General features: G+C 42.9%; 1 protein-coding gene across 2 annotated transcripts in view; it reads left to right on the top strand.

The window, feature by feature from the left end:
- Positions 1-1,739: 1,739 nt before the first annotated feature.
- The window catches only part of PLOD2 (procollagen-lysine,2-oxoglutarate 5-dioxygenase 2), a 100,987-nt gene continuing 85,342 nt past the window's right edge, over positions 1,740-17,384 (top strand). Inside the window, exon 1 of one of the 2 annotated variants that reach the window (XM_004379209.2) lies at positions 1,740-1,931. In XM_004379209.2, the coding sequence (XP_004379266.1) occupies positions 1,823-1,931 (109 nt within the window). In that variant the 5' untranslated portion in view covers positions 1,740-1,822. The remainder of the gene's footprint in view (positions 1,932-17,384) is intronic. The other variant, XM_004379210.2, reaches the window with a different exon arrangement.

Genomic DNA, 17,384 nt, shown 5'->3' on the forward strand with positions numbered 1-17,384 from the left:
GTGCCTGGGACCAGAAAGAGTGGGCAGAAAGTCAAGTCCTAACCATGAAAACTCTTGGCTCTTGAAGATATGGGGAATATAGGGAAGCAGGCGTCAAGGTCAAGGAGTATGGCAGAATTCAGGAATAATGGACAGGTTTGAACTTCTGGAGACTGAGGTTTGGCCAAAAGACCAGCCAGACTCTGAGGAGTGACAGTTTACTTTCTGCCTGGTTTTATGGATCACACCTGCCCACTCTGAAGGATGCCATTAAGGAATCCACCCCTTAGTTCTTCCACTTCAAACTAAATAAATCTTATTTCATTCTTCTCACAGATCATACTTTCCACTTCTTTCTTTGTTACTTTTCTCTGAACTTTCTCCAATTTTCCTTCTCTTAAAAAACAAAAAAAAACAAAAAAAAACTGAGACCAAACCTTCAAAACAGTAAATGATGGGCTTAGTTCTGGGTACACGAAATAATTCTTTTTAAAAATGTCACACTCAAGGCAACATTTCTTTGCAGGTTTTTCCACCTATTTTTTTCATACTTCCATTTAGTACTCATGTGATCTTGATAGCATGCAAACTTTAAACAAAATGTGTCCATAACGGAACATCTCTTTTTGAAAATTTTTTTGTTTAAATTTCAAAGGCTTAGAGTTGGATGGGCTGTTGGCTCAAATCTATTTTTTTTCCCCCGTAAGATAAACAGGTAGAATATTCTAGAATGCTGTCACTGATTCGCTTTCGCCCATAAAGTAGCTTATGTCATGAAATGAAGCAAAATTGTCACATTTTTGTCCCCGCCCATCCCAACAGATTAAATTGTGCTAGCTAAAATATGATCAGAATAGGGAAAAATGGAATATGCTTAGACTTGAGTCAAAACTGGAAGGAGAGGAAGGCGCGCCGAGGAGCCAAGAGATCGCCGGGACACCTCTGGGAGGAATTTTCCACGCGGACTGGAGAAACCGCTTGTAAGGCACAACCCCACGTTACACGCGGCGCTCCAACTCAGCAGGATTTACAAGACTCATTACTGGAGAGAGTCCACGGCGCTGTGGTACAGGCGAAGGAGGAAGCAATGTTCACTGAACAATACAAACTTCCGGTTTACAAAGTAAAATAATAGTAATAAAATATACAGTCTTTCACAGGGTGATGAAAACTGCCCCTGAATTAATGGGGCGCGACCCATTTCCATGACTCTAGAGTTTGGTGAGGTCCCCTTCGGCCAAGGGTGTTGCTGATTTTTGACACTTCTGGTTGGAGGAGGGTATCCAAGTCCAGCGAAGAGTATGTTCTCACCCTTTGAGGCTGCTGGGAAGCTTCTGGTGCCGGGGCTGCAAAGAGGAAGGAGAGGGGAGCACCGCCCGCCGCCAGCTCCTCCTCCCCTCTCCCAGCCCCATTCCCAAGCTCAAGACCGCTTTCCTGTCCAGCCAGAAGCCCTGCGTGCGCCTCTCCACGTAGCCGCAGACAGCTCCTTAAATAGGGTTCCAGTTAAGCAAACAGCCCCAGACGTGAGGCTGGAGAGGGCGAGGGCAGGCGACCGCACGGGCGCACGCAGCGGCGCGGCGGGTCAGCGGGCGGCCAATAGCCTGGGCGCGGCCCGCCCCGTCGCCTCCCCCGCGGGGAGCCTATAAGTCGCCCGCGGCGCCTGGGCGCCCGCTCCTCCGCGCCCTCGCCGAGCGCCTCGCTACCGGTTCGCTCCGTGCGCAGCTCGCTCGCCTGTCCGCAGTCGTCGGCCCTACGGTGGAGAGGGGTCCCCGCGCTCTCGCGAGAAGTGCGCCGCTGCAGGGGCGTGGGGTGCCCGGGCCGCGCGGGCCCTCGGGGACCGAACATGGGGCGGTGCGCGGGGAGGGTCCCGCTGCTCCTGCTGGCACTCGTCCTCCGTCCCTGGACTCCCTGCCTGGGTGCCGGCTCGGAGAAGCTTTCCAGCATCCCCACAGGTCAGTACTGCCGGCGTCCGCCCCATCCCGCCAGGCTCGTTCGGGTAGGCGGTTCATTCATGCGCCGCCCCATGCCCGGGGTTAACCAGGTGAGTCGGCTGGAGCGTGTGCCTTCCCGGGACCGCTGAGGTCCTCCCCCGGGCTGCGCTCGGGCCGTGCGGGTCCCCGGGAAAGTGCGCGAGCACCCGTCCTCGTCAGTTCACGTAACGCGCGCAGTCAACTGAGCGCGTCTGGTTTTCCCTTAAGCAGGAGTTGGGATTTCCTTTTGATATTGCACGTCCCTGGGCACCAACACTTTTCCTGCAACTCTCCTTTCTCCTTCTTTCCTGGCGTGGGCATGAGGTATCCCTGTTGGACGAGACACTACTCCCTCTGGGACCCAAACACGGGGCTCAGTGTACTTTCTGATTGATGGTGACACATTCCTTCCAGCGCCCCAGGAAGTAGCCGCTAACACCTACCTCTTGCCAAAAACAGCGCTCAAAACCTTGGTTGTTTTCAGTCAAGCTGCCCAGCTATCCAATACCTCCAGGCGGCAGCTTTCCTCCTTGGGGATTTGGAGGGGAGGCTGTGGACACACAGTTTCTCCCCTCAGCCACGTTTTCCTACGCCTGGTCTTGTTTCTTGTTTTCAGAAGCTGGAATTGCAGCGAATAGTCTAGTAAAGTTCATGTCAAACGATTTTTCTTTTTTGCGTTTAGCCAGATTAACATGTGTGTCAAAACACTTTCGTGCCATTTGGTGTACGTGAAAAATCCATGAGTTTCCCACTTTTGTTCTCTGACTCTTATGCTCGACTTTCTGAAACTAGATCTTGCATTTAGATGTCCTTCACTGTATTGTATTATTATTATTATTTTTAATTAGGATCATTTGAGGGCTTTTCTGTTTGACCTTAAGCATAAAGACAGGAATCTCGATTTCAGCATTACGTTTAGAAGTTGATATCTGGTGCAGAGCCCAGCTAACCCATTTAGTAATCGTTTTGTCTTTAAGGAAACCTTAATGCCTGAACTGCACATCTTTCCCCATTTCTCCCAAACAGTGCTTGCTTTGTTAGCTTGAGAAACTTCTGCCTCCGAATGGATTTCTGTCAGTTACCCAATGCTTTGCTTTTTGTCCGATAAAGGTGATGGTTTAAAAACGGGTTTCTGAGCCCTGGCTGGTTGCTCTAAATGTAAATAGAATATTTTCATGATTTAAAAATATTTCTGTTGTGTAAAACCTAGGAAATAGACAAGCAAATGCCTTCAGCAAAATTGGGGGGGAGGGGGAAACTTGCACCAGAAAAATGTCAGTCTTTGTTGAAACATCCAAGAAAACTTCTATTAGGAAATAGAATAACCTTTATGCAGGTCTTTGTTACTTTTAGAGGGACCAGTTCCGCCTTTGTATATTTCATTCCGCTTGATCACCAGCATTCCTTACTTTTTATAGAAAGCATCCCTGTGTGGCTGACTTTAAGTTTATAGTCAAAATCAGCTTCCTTTCCCACTCTGGCTTTTAAATTTCATGGAGCTGGACAGTAAAGTTTTAATGGATTATAACCAGAGAAAGGGAATTTCAGATATGAATGTTTTCTTCAGCAAATACCACATAGAACTCGCTGTTGACATCCAAGGACGGGTAGTTTTTGGTGGATGGGCATGGGAAATTCACTTATCTCCTAAATGAAGGAAAGTATTAATTTGTAATAGGTGGAGCCAGCAGTATCCAGTTTAATTATGAGTTTCTGTAGAGGTCAGTGTTCTTGTAGGTTATGTGACAACCTGATATAAGATGGCCAGAATCACGGACTGTGGCCCATTTTCTTGCTAAAGTATTACAACTGAAAATTAGTACATGGAAACTTTTATTTATCTATGCAAACATCAAGCTCTTCTCTGGATTCTTGTCTAGCTTAATAGGAGGTCTATAAGAAGAGTGGACCCTTGGCGGCGCAGTGGTTAAGAGCTTGGCTGCAAACCAAAAGGTCGACAGTTCAAATCCACCAGCTGCTCCCTGGAAACCCCATAGGGCAGTTCACCTCTGTCCTATAGGATTGCTATGGGTTGGAATTGACTCAACAGCAATGGGTTTTTTGGTTATAAGAAGAGTGCTTATTATCTGTAGCCCCCATATTCATTACTGTGTCCCAACTAGCCACGTAGAAATGTACTAGACCAGGGTTTCTTGGCCTTATTGATATTTTTGGCCAGAGAATTCGTTGCTGTGGAAGGCTGTCCTGTGCATTGTAGGACATTTAGCAGCGTCCTTGCCCTCTACCCACTAAGATGCTATTAATGCCCCTGCCCCATGATGTGAACAACAACAAAAAAAATTACTACAGAAATGGCTGAATGTCCCCTGAGGGACAAAATTGCCCAAGGTTGGGAACCATTGGATTAGCCAAATCTATGTAAGTTTGGGGCAATGTGGCATTATAGTGTCACTGGAATGATAGTAGCAATTTTTTTTTTTAATTGTTGTGCTTTAAGTGAAGGTTTACAATTCAAGTTAGTCTCTCATATAGATATTTATACATACATTGTTATGTGACCCTAGTTGCTCTCCCTATTGTGACAGTACACTCCTCCCGGATTTCCCGTGTCCCTTCAACCAGCTCCTGACCCTCTCTGCCTTCTCATCTCACTTCTGGACAGGAGCTACCCACTTAGTTTCATGTATCTACTTGAGCTAAGAAGCACACTCTTCACGAGTATCATTTTATGTCCCGTAGTCCAGTCTAATCTCTGTCTGAAGAGTTGGCCTTGGGAATGGTTTTAGTTTTAGGCTAACAGAGAGTCTGGGGGCCATGTCTTCCGGGGTCCCTCCAGTCTCAATCAAACCATTAAGTCTGGTCTTTTTACTAGAATTTGAGCTCTGCACCCCACTTTTCTCTTGCTTTGTTAGGGACTCTCTGTTGTGTTCCCTATTAGGGTTGTGGTTGGTAGTAGCTGGGCATCATCTGGTTCTTCTGGTCTCAGGCCGATGAAGTCTCTGGTTTATGTGGCCCTTTCTGTGTCTTGGGCTAATACTTTCCTTGTGTCTTCGGTGTTCTTCATTCTCCTTTACTCCAGGTGGTTTGGGACCAATTGATGCATCTTAGATGGCCACTCACTAGCTTTTAAGACCCCAGACACCACTCACTGAAGTGGGATGCAGAACATTTTCTTAGTAAACTTTGTTATGCCAGTTGACCTAGATGTCTCCTGAAGATAGTAGAAATTTTTTTTGAAAGCAGATGCTAATAGTGATTTTCCATTTTCCACTGCAGTAGGGAATGTATTGTTTGAATCACATGGATCCATATTTGAAATACCGTCGTTTCTAGATTTGGTGCTGGGTGTTAACCAGAATTGAGAACACGGCTTTTTGTTATATTTACTGAGAGTTCTGCTGTGTGCTGTGTTCATTCCTTTTTGAATGTCACTTTATTCTTAGCATGGAAAGAGTCTAAACAGACTTTCAGTTAAACACAGTCATTTTCTCCTAGTACCTAAAAATTATATCCTCATGGGGGCTTCCTTTGGCAGAATCTTCCCAATGAGTGTCAACGAATCAGGATCTTAGCCTGATTTATTTTTCCTGAAATTTCTGTCTTCTAGATGAGAGAAAGGAGGGGGTGGATGTATTTGTGTCAAGCATTTGCAAACAGGTCTGCAGACCTGGATCAAAATTTAGGTGTGTTTTCTGAGGTACCTTGTCTATTCCATGATCTAAATTGGGCAGAAACCAAGTTTTGGGCAAAAATGGAGGAACTGGTTTCAAATGTTTCTGTCAAGACTGGTATTTTTCAACCACATTCATTTGTGAACTCTTTAATTTACTCGGGCACATTCAAGGAGGAAAGGAAAGGGTTTTCTCTATCTATTGATGCAAACCTGTAGTTTATGGGGTGGAGAGGGGACAAGCCTGAGAATCTTCTGGAAGGAATAGAGAGAGAGCTTGTCCTCTGCACACTTTCTGTGTCCTGGGCTCTAGCCACTCAGAATGACCTCCTTAAACAGACTATGCCTTTTATTTTATAATATAAAAAGGAACATGCAAAACAACTGTAGAGAAAATGAGGACAGGAGATAAAACACTAATGAACAGTGAGAGACACTTTTTACACCCATCATACTGGCTAAAGCATTTAAAAGTAAACTCCAAGCATTCCAAACGTTGGGAGAATAGGAACTCTCAGACTGGGGATGGGAGTACATCTTTGAAGAACGAGGCAGAATCGACAACAACAACAGCGAAACGGTGGCTCAGTGGTAGAATTCCCACCTTCCACGCGGGAGGTTGGGGTTCCATTCTTGGCTATTGCACCTCATTCGCAGACATCATAGCATGTTACTAGGATGCTAAACAGGTATCAGCAGAGCTTCCAGACTGTGACGGACTAGGAAGAAAGGTCTGTCGATCTCTGAAAATCAGCCAGTGAAAACCCTATGAATCGCAGTGGTCTGATGCACAGCCGATCGTGGGGCAACATTTCATTCCATTGTTCGTGGGATCGCCGTGAGTTTCTTACTCAACAGCAGCTAACAAAACAAGTGAAATTGAGACTCCACATAGCCTACGAGACTAGATATATACATGTAGACCACTATCACCACCGGTTGCCATTGAGTTGATTCCAACTTATGGTGACCCCTTATGTGTAAGAGTAGAACTTTCTCCATAGGGTTTTCAATGGCTGATTTTTTGGCAGCCATTTCAAGGCACCTCTGGGTGGACTCGAACTTTTAACCTTTCAGTTAGCAGCCAAACATTAATAATTTGTACCACCCAGAGAATACAGATACGTGTATAGTGCTCTAAAACTTCTGTGTATGCTTGTTGTTGTTGAAATTCTGTTCATTGTTTAAATCTAGGCCCTAGGAAGTTCTTCCCCTTAGTATCTTTTGTTTTGCTCTCTATCCTAATGTAATTAGTTTACACAAATCATACCTATGTGGTATTATAGGTTTTGTGTTTAATAAATTCTAATTTCTCTAAAGTAAGGGGCTGGGCCTTAATAATTTATGTGCTCCTCACAGTCCCTTCCCTATTTTTTTTGGCATGAAGAAGATTCTCCATTTATGTTGGTTGAGTTTCTGGCCCACGTGAGAGCTGTGAAAAGTAGCATGCAATCAGAGCTCCTTTGGCCAGGACTTCTCCACATTTACTGAACTTCCTTTCTCTACTTGGGGAACCATGCACTACCATGATCCAGCAGCTTAACTCTGAAACATCAGGTGAGGCCTTGATTCTCCACTACGGTTTGCAACTCTTCTTTCTGCTCTACCTACCTTGTTGTTGTGTGCCTTCAAGTCAATTCTGACTCACAGTGACCCCACGTAACAGAGTAGAACTGTTGCATAGGGTTTCCTAGGCTGTAATCTTTATGGGAGCAGATCGTCAGGTCTTTTCTCTTGTGGGTTCAAACCGCCAACCTTACGTCATGTTAAAGTTGCAGATTCAGAAATACCTTCATATCAACTCTTAACTAAAACCTAGGTGGCTGGGTATTATAATTCTTTTTTATAGATGGTGAAGTAGAGACTTGGACTGCTTCCCTGACTTCTATAGGATTACATAGCTGGAAAGCAACAGAGCAGAGGCCTGCGCCCCTTCTTCTGCTTGTTTTCCATGTCTTTCTTGTCTTCTTCATTGCCCTATTGGACTTTTGCAACCTAAGGGAAAGAAACAGAGACTGGACAGCAGTGCCCTAGAGAAGCCAAAGTAATGCTTGATACAAGGGCAAGCACATAATTTGTATGATTATGTAAATGAGGGGAAGCGAGTAGGCCAGGCTGTGGCAGCATCGGCAAACTATGGCTCGTGGGCCAAATCCAGCAGGCCACAGCCAGCCGTCTGTTTTTATATGGCCCATGAGCTAACCATGGTTTTTACATTTTAAATGGTTGAAAAAAAAATCAAGAGAAGAGTGATATATTGTGATGTGAAGATTGTAACATGCAAACTTCAAGGCCCATAAACAAAATTTATTGGCTCACAGTCACATTTGTCCATTTATGTATTGTCTGTGGCTGCTTTGGTGCCACGTTGTGACAGAGTAGTTGCGAGAGAGACCATATGGCTGGCAAAGCCTAGCATATTTACTGTCTGGCCTTTGCAGAACAAATTTGCTGACCCTTGCCTTAGGAGATGGCATTCCTCCTTAAGCACTGGCCCGTGCAGATCTGCTGCTCTGCTGGAAAGAGCCTGATTCTGGACAGTAGCAGCTGGCTTTGGGCGCTTCAGAGGCCTGTTTTGACTTTGCCGGTGATTCCTGTGGTGTTTTGAATTCAGACATAGAGCTTCTCTGTTACATGTTTTTAAACACAGCTCTTGATGCTAACTAGACATATACTTTGGTGTAAATAGTGTCCTTGTGATCAAAAATGAGTAAAGTGCTCCGAAGACTGTTGAAAAGAGACACGTAGTTCTTCCGAGCCTGCATTCATTCCAGCAACTTGACCCTCTGAATTTGTGGCTTCCTTCCTGGAGGAAATGATTAATACATTTATTAATGAGTATTTGTATTCTTCATTAACCATTGCTATAAATTTAGGCTAAATGGAGAAATCGGTGGCTTTTAGAGTGACAGGGATTCTTTTTTTGTTTATATTTTACTGGTTTGCATTTGATATGGAAAGCTTGCTTCATTAAGCTAAACTTAAATCACAGAACCAATTTTCAAAGGTATTGAGACCGTAGTTGTCCAAGAAATGATATCCAGTGTGATAGAATTATGCCTGTTGCCATCGAGTCAATTCCGACTCATAGCGACCCTATAGGACAGAGTAGAATTGCCCCATAGGGTTTTCAAACTGCCAGTATTTTTGCTGAGCAGCTGAGCTCTTAACCACTGCGCCGCCAGGGCTCCAAAGAATTTTAGACAGTGTGTTATTATTTGCTGTCCTTATTCTGCTTACCTGAAGGCCTGTAGTGTTCCAATTTCTGTTTGGTAATGATTCTAAAAGGTGGTATATATCAGCGAGGAATTAATTACTGCCCTAGAAACTTTAACACAAGAACGCTTCCTCGGAAAGTACTGTTTATAGTTTAAAGATACAGTAGCTTCAAGTCAGTGTTTATGTTTTCCATTCAGGATGACTTAAAAAAAAAATTAAAGCACAGAGGTATACTGTTTTTATATACAGAGGGAAGATTTCCATCACGTTTTCTTTTGTGTGTTTAAAAAAAGGGAAATCTACCTGTGTTCATCATTTACATTTAATTTTCAAATAGAAATCTATTTAAAACAAAAAATAATTCAGGTTAGTTCATTTGCATACTTGGTGGATTGGCTCCCATTTACTCTTCAGGTCTGGATTGTTTTAATAGTATATTAAATTGAATTGAAAAGATGGGAAAAGAATGCTTGATTTTTTTTTTTTTTAAATTCCTATGGGATGGGAATACAGATATATCTCCCCCTTCGTGATTTTTTTGTTTGTTTGTTAAAGGAGATGAGTTTCTTTTTTTTTTTTTTTAAGGAGATGCTTAATTTTCTTAGTGTGATAAATGTATTTCCAGTTTACTATTTCTATTTTGCTCTAAGAAATTTGGTATAAGGTTTAGTTTGCATAGATTTAGACATATATACATTTTCCAGTTAGACATATATACATTTTCCAGTTAGGGAGAAAGCCTTAATCAAATAGTGTGTGAACACTTTCCTTTGCTTTTCATTTCAAGAACAGTCAACACTGAAATCTTATGCTTCACTGTTCTTTTTGATTGTTATCCTTCTCCCGAGGGAGCTGAAAGATATTCTTTGTGGTTTCTGAGTGCTGGGGACACTCCCCAGGCATTACCAAGACAGGGTGACACGGTCTGCTACATCTGAATGTCCTCTCCGTTTGGGCTGAAGGCTAGTGTTTATGATGTGGCACAGTGGTTAAGAGCTCAGGCTGCTAACCAGAAGGTTGGCAGTTCGAATCCACCAGCCCCTCCCTGGAAACCTTATGGGGCAGCCCCATTCTATCCTATAGGGTCACTATGAGTTGGAATCAACTTGTCGGCAATGGGTTAGGTTTTAGTTTTTGTACTGTATTTATAATCAGAATCTTCACTAGAAGTGGGACAAAAAAAAACACTCTTGAATTGAATACAATTCAAAGACCGTGATTATTATTATAAAAATATATGCTATAAAACTTTTTAATACCAATGAGAGTTTTGGTAAATATACAGCTAAAATGAGAGGCTGAATTAGGAGGATGGTCAAGAACAGTGTTTCTAGCAAACATGATTGAGTTTCTAAAAGGGAGCATAGTTAAAGTGAACTCTCACTTATTGTGCTCGTTGTTTCATTGATTTTGACAGTGCGTTCATTCTTTTGGATGCATGAGATACCCTGGTGGTGATTTCATTAACTGATTATCTGCTCATTTTCTTTAAAATTACGTTATCTGATTTTTGAAAGAACTTCCTCTATTTGTTCTCTAGTTACTGCTAACCTATTTTAGGATTCCTTCCAAGGGGAAGGAGAGAGAGAGATGAGTTTCCTCTGATTTAAATACTGTGGTTCTCTTTTTCTATGCTGTGGATACTGTAAGGTGTGACTTTTTGTGCGAACAAAGAGGCTTTCAGGCTCCTGTGATTTTATTGCTCTCACCCAATACCTCCAGTTATTCCCAGACACTCAAGTGCACTGAGTATGATATTGAGTATACATCATGCCACCTGGCTTGACCCTCTTGTAGGCACAGCAGGAAGTGGAAGAGATGTGTGGAATCCTGGCTGCCTTGGGTTCCTGATGCTGGGACATCGTTCTGGCCTTGAAGAAGAGCTCTGGAAGCTGTACTTCTTCATGCCTGTGACGACAGAGCTCCCCAGTGGTCAGTGTACCATCCAGAAGGCTCTATCACTGACTAGCGTATTTTAATTGGGTTGAAGTCACAACTTTCATGGGTCTTTAAGGCACTAATTATATAGGTGCTGAGTGCAGGGCTAAGAGAGGAGCCAGTTACTCTTAGGTATTTCAAATGTATTCTCTAACAGATTTGTTAAACATTTAAACCTTCCTTTTCTGGTACTAGTGGTATACTGACCACCAGCAGCTATTTCATCATCTCAAAAAAAAAAAAAAAACAAAACCATGCCAACATAGAACTTAATTCATTACTTAAAAAAAGAAGAAACTAGCTAACGGTTTGCAGGCCGACTAAAATGTCCTCCCTAATTCAGTCATCTGGGGAAGTCTTACAGAGGTTTTACATGGATGGCAAACTGGCCCTTTGGTGGGATTTTCCAGCCCTGCCTAAGCCAGCTCTGAGGCCCCTTGTCTTCAGAGGTCCCCCCCTCCCCTTCTCTAGCCATGCTGGTTCTTTCCTGGCCCTTCAGCTGGCACCACAGCTGTGGCCGGAATGCCCTGCGTGCCCAGACACTCTTGACATTCCCGTTGGCCAAGTCTAGAGAAGGACAGTTCTCCTTTTCTTCCTAGTTTAGCTGAGGAAGGGATGGAATTTTTTAAACAGTGATTTTACTAGGTAACCAAGGGCAAAACAAAACAAAACCCCACGCTGGAAAACCACCAAAGCAAAGCACAGAACAGACTTACAAAGTACACATTCAGAGTCCTTACTGTACTGTGACTTACTTAAGTCAGATAGTTAGAGACGCCCTTATCTGACATGTCTTTGGGGGGTAGTAAGCTCTGTTTCCTTGGCCAGCTTTTTCTTTCTCCAGTCTCTCGGCCCACTCTTCGCTCTCACTCTTCACCTCTTCTTCCTGCCACTTTCTTTACACTGACGGCTCTTTATTCCTCAGAGTTTCCATTAGGTCCATTGGTGTATGATAGTAGGTGGAATAGGTCCTTTTGTAGTTTCTTAGGGACATGCCATTGTTGTTGTTATATGCCAGGCGAGTCAATTTTGACTCATAGTGACCTTATAGGATGGTGTAGAACTGCCCCATAGGGTTTCCTAGGCTATAAATCTTCATGAAGCAGACTGCCACATCTTTCGCCCTCAGGGCGGCTGGTGGATTCGAACTGCTGACCTTTCAGTTAGCCAAGCACTTAACCATTGCGCCTGTTTTCTTCCAGTGGGTGAAAGTTTTTATGCATTTTTGCTAGTAACTTTTGCTGTTGTTTTAATTCTTAGTTTGCTTTTATGAATCTCCATAATTTAATAATCCACATTTATTTAATAAACTGGGCTTTGAAAATTCTCCCCTGATACACCCCCCCAAGGTAACTAACAGTATTGTAACTTCTTAGCTACGAAAGTATGTGAAGAATAATTCCCATGTGTGATACTCAGAAGTGTGAGAATAAGTTTTTCAAGATCTAATTCAACTGGTGTTTATTGAATGGCTATTTCTGTTCTGTATTGTGCTGTGCCTTGTGGGGAGGAAAAGCAGAAAAAAACAAAATAAACAAAAACCACACCAGGCTCAGTTCCTCTTCCAAATTGAAATTCTAAGATTATGACAGGAAAAATAATGCATATGTAAACTGAAGGAATCAAAGAAGCCCTTATGTGGAAGCAGCTTGGGCTGTTGGGAAGAGCGTAGACATCTGGGCATCTGGAAACCTGGATCTAGGTTCTAAGCCTTCCGCTCACCAACCCTGATTATTTAGCCTCGTTGGACTTCATTTGTCATCTATGATCTTTCTAGCCTGTTTGCTTAATGTTGTTGGTAGAGAGACAAGTGCTGCAAGACACAGAGAAGAGACCTCCAGGGAACTTACTATTAATTTACTTGTTAGGCCAAAGGAAACATAGTTTCAAGGTTATTTAGTATTTCAGATTCTAGTTTTGCTTTCAGTTATTGTACCAGAGCAGAACTTGGCCAGGACTTGATGTTGCTTTTTTCCTAATTAACTTTTAATTTGGAGGTAAGAAAGTAGGCCAAGAATAACTAGAGTTAAATTTACATTTAAAAGTATTCCATGTGTTTTAATACCAGAGGCAAAAACAGTCTTGTATTCATATGGAGCTCTGTTCCATCCTCTGAGATGAATCATATATTCTTTAGTGCATTTAAATATTGCAAGCTGTTTTCTGAAAGTAACTTTAGAAGTAGCTTTGCATTCCTCTGGTTCAGTCCTGACTGTTTAAGTTATATTGGTTAACAAGAATGATGCTGGTAACTCTTTAGATGTTACAAACAAAAAGTAAAACAAAACAACTTACCGAATGTGCTGTGTAAAAATGAGAGACCCACTTGCAAATAATTGCTGAAATAGTTATCAGACACCTAAATCCACTTTTTAGACTAATTATGTTTAAAGTATCACATTTAGTAAACTGGAAACATGGTAAATAGAACGTCAGTTTATGGAAGAAAAGTGTTTATGTGTATGGGCGTGAATGTGGGTATGCGGATATGCATATGCGTCTATTGGTCATGAGATTACTGTTGATCCTGAAGAATGTCGTAGAAAGTAGGAATGCCTTTTAATCTGAACTTTTCTTCTTTGCTACCTCTCTGTCAAATATATTTAGTGAGTGCTCCGCGTTAACCTATCCCTTGGAGGAGACGGTGGTGCCCAATGTTTTTTCTCCTTTCCTGGCCATTTTTTCCTACTGCTGGCAGAGGGATTTTATGTAAATTCAAAGAAGCAATTCAAGCAGAACAATTGGAAGGGGAGAGGGAAAAAGGAGGCTTAATTTTGAAAATGTATACAGTTACTACTTTTTCAGATGTGTTATGGATGGAATTATGTCTCCCCAAAATATGTGTTGTAAATCATAAACCTCTATGCCTGTGGTTACAATCCTGTGGGGAATGAGTTGTCTTTGGTATGTTAATGAGGCAGGGTTAGTGTATGGTGTATCTCTTTTGAGATATAAAAGGGGTTAAACAAACGAACAGAGGGGAGGTGGGGGAAGATTGATGCCCACGAGGAGATCTCCAGGGAACAAGAAAACAGACACTGAAGAGACAAGGACCTTCGCCCAGAGCTGACCGGGGAGAAAACCTCCTAGAGCCAGCACCCTGAATTCGAGCGTCTAGCCTCCTAAACTGTGAGAAAGTAAATTTGTTTGTTAAAGCCATCCACTTGTGGGATTTCTGTTACAGCTGCACTAGATAAGACAAAGTGTAAGATCAGCAAAAACCAGAAAACCACTCGCTTGGGTGTTGTTTTAGGAGATCAATCATGATTTATAGGATAAGCAAGTATACGTTAGCAGATGTTATTCCTGTAGAGTATGAAAGGATCTTCAGAGTGTTTTAAATTAAAAAAGGTAAAGAGAAATCTATTATTAAAATCGATAAATTAGGCTTTGCATTACTATTTAATGTAGAGTAGTTGATATTTTTATGTCCCTGCGGTTGCAACACGTTTGTTCATAGACTGTAAAATCCTAAACGGCCAAGCCCTTCTTTGTAGCAAGTCACGAACGGCTGAGTTGCATCAGTACCAGCAGCACCATGCTGGGTTAGAGTTCACAGCTGAGTGGATAGACGAGATGTTTCAGACTGAGATAAATGTTACAGATTGGTAAATGTTTTCAGCCTGAGATCACAGAGGCCTTCTTCAAAGTATACACACAAAGTTAAGAAATGACTGTAATTTATAGTTATAGCTCCTTTTCTGTAACTAGATTTAAATTCTTTGGAGAGCCAAGGAATGGATTTTTCTTAGTAAGTCTGAGAATAGCCACACTGTTACAGCAGTTTGAAGCACATTTGAGTTGTAGAAACTTCTTTAGAAAAGGAGTTACATTCAGTGCGAGGAGATGGTGGCGGGCAGAGGGGAAGTGGAGGAGAGGAGGTGAAATCGCTTGCAAGAAATTGACAAAATCTGTGATTAGAATGTGTACAAAAAATTAGTTCAGAAAAACCTGGATTAGAAGCCACTGCCACAAGCGCTGGCAAATGGGAATTTTGCTTCCGTCCGACGTTGAACACACCCAAAGTAGAAACGCGGTTTGGGTACTTTGATACGAGAGCTTTATTTATCTGTGATGCTAGTTGCTGGTATAGCCTCTCGTGTTAATTGTACGTAGTCATAGCCATCCTGCCATGCCTGGACTCCCAGCCATGCAGGGTGCTGTGGACCCTGCGGGAGGGCCAGTGCACCCTGGGACAGTGTGCAGTCCTGCACTCGTTTCTCGTTTGGTTGCAGGAAATCAGCTGTTTGCCTTGGTGATCAGAGATTCAGAAACACAGATACGGTGACTGTATGATGCCAACCATGGATGTGTACCATGGTGGACAAGGGTGCTTAGTACATCCCTTGGTGTTTCTCATCAATTGTGCTTTAAATTCTCTGGAGAACTCTGTTGGTCCCACTATCATTCTGAATAAGTATATTACTGAGAATTTGAGGAAGATGCTACTTTACTCTTCAAATACTAGGGCAAGTGCAGAGACCCCACAGCAGAGAGTGCTTACTTTCTGAATATAGCCAGAGAGGGTTCACTGTTTGGGAAGAGACTAGCTGAGAATTAAAGGTATGTATACTTTTGGCTGGCTTATGGCGTCCGTGTTTTAGATTAAGGCCAAATGCACGTGAACAGTTTGCACGCTCCTTATGGAAGATGACCTGTAGGACGCACTGTTGGTTAGTGTTTAAGACAATGGGGTTTTGGAGTCAGACAGCCTGAATTTAAATCCTGTCTGTCTGTACCACTTACTTGCTGGCTGTCCTCGGGACAAGTTACTTAACCTCTTTGAATCATAGTTTCTTTATAAGGGTAGTTTCCTCCTAGGGTTGGTATGAGGATAAAATGCGATAATGCTTGTGTATGCTTTTTTTCTGTCTATCTGCATTGTACATTCAGACAGGCTGTGCCACAAACTTCCAGGCAACCATAAAACTGCTAGGTATGAGACACAAATACCCACTGTCATCAACCATTCCATGGGTGCTCCGTTTGTCTGGGATCAGGCTGGACACACGAAACACGGTGCAAAGTGAAAGCCGTTATTATTTATAGAAAGTAAATGGTAAACACTAACAACAAATTCTCAAAAGGAGAACTGCTTACCTTTCCCCAAATCACCCATGTCCGTCTTAGGTCACTCGGCAGGTGTGCTGTGGTTCGGATCAGATGTCAGATGCTGTCTTCACCTCACGGCTGCCTCTGGCCACCACCACACTGCTGGGAGCGGGGCTGCATGACTCCTGAGGCTTCTGCTCTGCCAGTGGGCCTCGCTGACCTCTGCTGCTGGCCCTTGTCACATTACTCAGACCTGTGGGGCTTTCTTGCTGCCACGCTACCCTGGCCCCTGCTGTTTCGGGGGGAGGAGAGGCATGCAACCCTGCACAGGAACTCTTGGCCTCTCTTGCCCTGCACACTCAAGTGGTAGAGCTCTTTTAGCTTTGCTGGCAAGCCTCCTGCCCAGAGACCCCTGGCTCCACCCGGCTGTAGGAAGACCCTGCATAGGATCCTCCAAGGCAATCCCTGCATGGGCACGCTCAGGCCTCTGCCTTGCACAGGCAAGTGTTATAGCTTTTTTAACTCTACCGTCAAGACTCAAGCCTGAAGGTGCTTAGGTCTTGCTCTGTGTGCCTGCAAGCCCACTTCCACTGTCTTTCACCGTCTTCAGTGTTAAACAGCTCTTTCTTCTGCGTGTAAGAGGTTCTCAGTGCAGGAACCCTGGGTTCTTGGTCCGTAGGATGTGCTCTGATCCAGACTTCTTGATGGTAGTGAGGTCCCCCAAACCTCTGTGGGATTGGCCCTTATGTAAACCTTCTCCTTATCAATTTCAAGGCATGGCCTTCCACCAGGACAGTGAACTAACCAGTCCCTTCAGTAACCACAGATCATTCAGTTTGCATAGTCATTGACCAGTCCCCTCAGTGGACTGCAAACCATTCAATTTGCATAGTAAACTGACCAATCGCTTGCAAGATTTTGGCCCAGCCAATCATTTTGGAAGAGTTAGGAGACTAGGGCTAGAAAGGCCTCATAAAAGCAATGTCCTGCACCACAGCCTTGAAAAGCTCAGCCTGCAAACAGAAAATGCTTAATAAATTCTGTTGGCTATTGCTATGATTTTAAACCAGATAGCTCTAGTTAGTGTTATTCTAAAGTGGAATCTGAAATGTATAGAATTAATTCCTATGTTCTGATATTGAGGAGAAGAAAAAATAGGCTGTCAATAAATTCTAGAAAATTGATTTTAACAAGTTAGGTATAAAGACAACTCCCCACCCCCCCCCATAGGAGAACCCAAAGTAAATAATTTAGTGGTACAGTCTTTTTGCTAATATTCTTTGATTTACTTACTCGTATTCAAAACTTTGAAGATACTTTTCCTCATTCCCCTGGTGTATCTTTGAAGTCACTTTTCTTTATTCCTCTGAATATTTTGACATTCAGATGTGTTGAGTTTTACCTATTCTTTCTCTTTCTCTATTTAATGTATAATGGAAAGCATACATATATCATTAAATAACTCAAACAGATAAGGATTTAAAACAAATAATACTGTAATTGCACTCACCAGTAATTCCTTAATACCATGTGATGCCTGTTGAAATTCAGTTTTGCTCCCTTTTTTCAGAAATGTCTTTTCATAGTTGTTTTGT

The sequence above is a fragment of the Trichechus manatus genome, unplaced genomic scaffold (assembly GCF_000243295.1).
Source record: "Trichechus manatus latirostris isolate Lorelei unplaced genomic scaffold, TriManLat1.0 scaffold00062, whole genome shotgun sequence".
NCBI classification, from domain to species: Eukaryota; Metazoa; Chordata; class Mammalia; order Sirenia; family Trichechidae; genus Trichechus; species Trichechus manatus.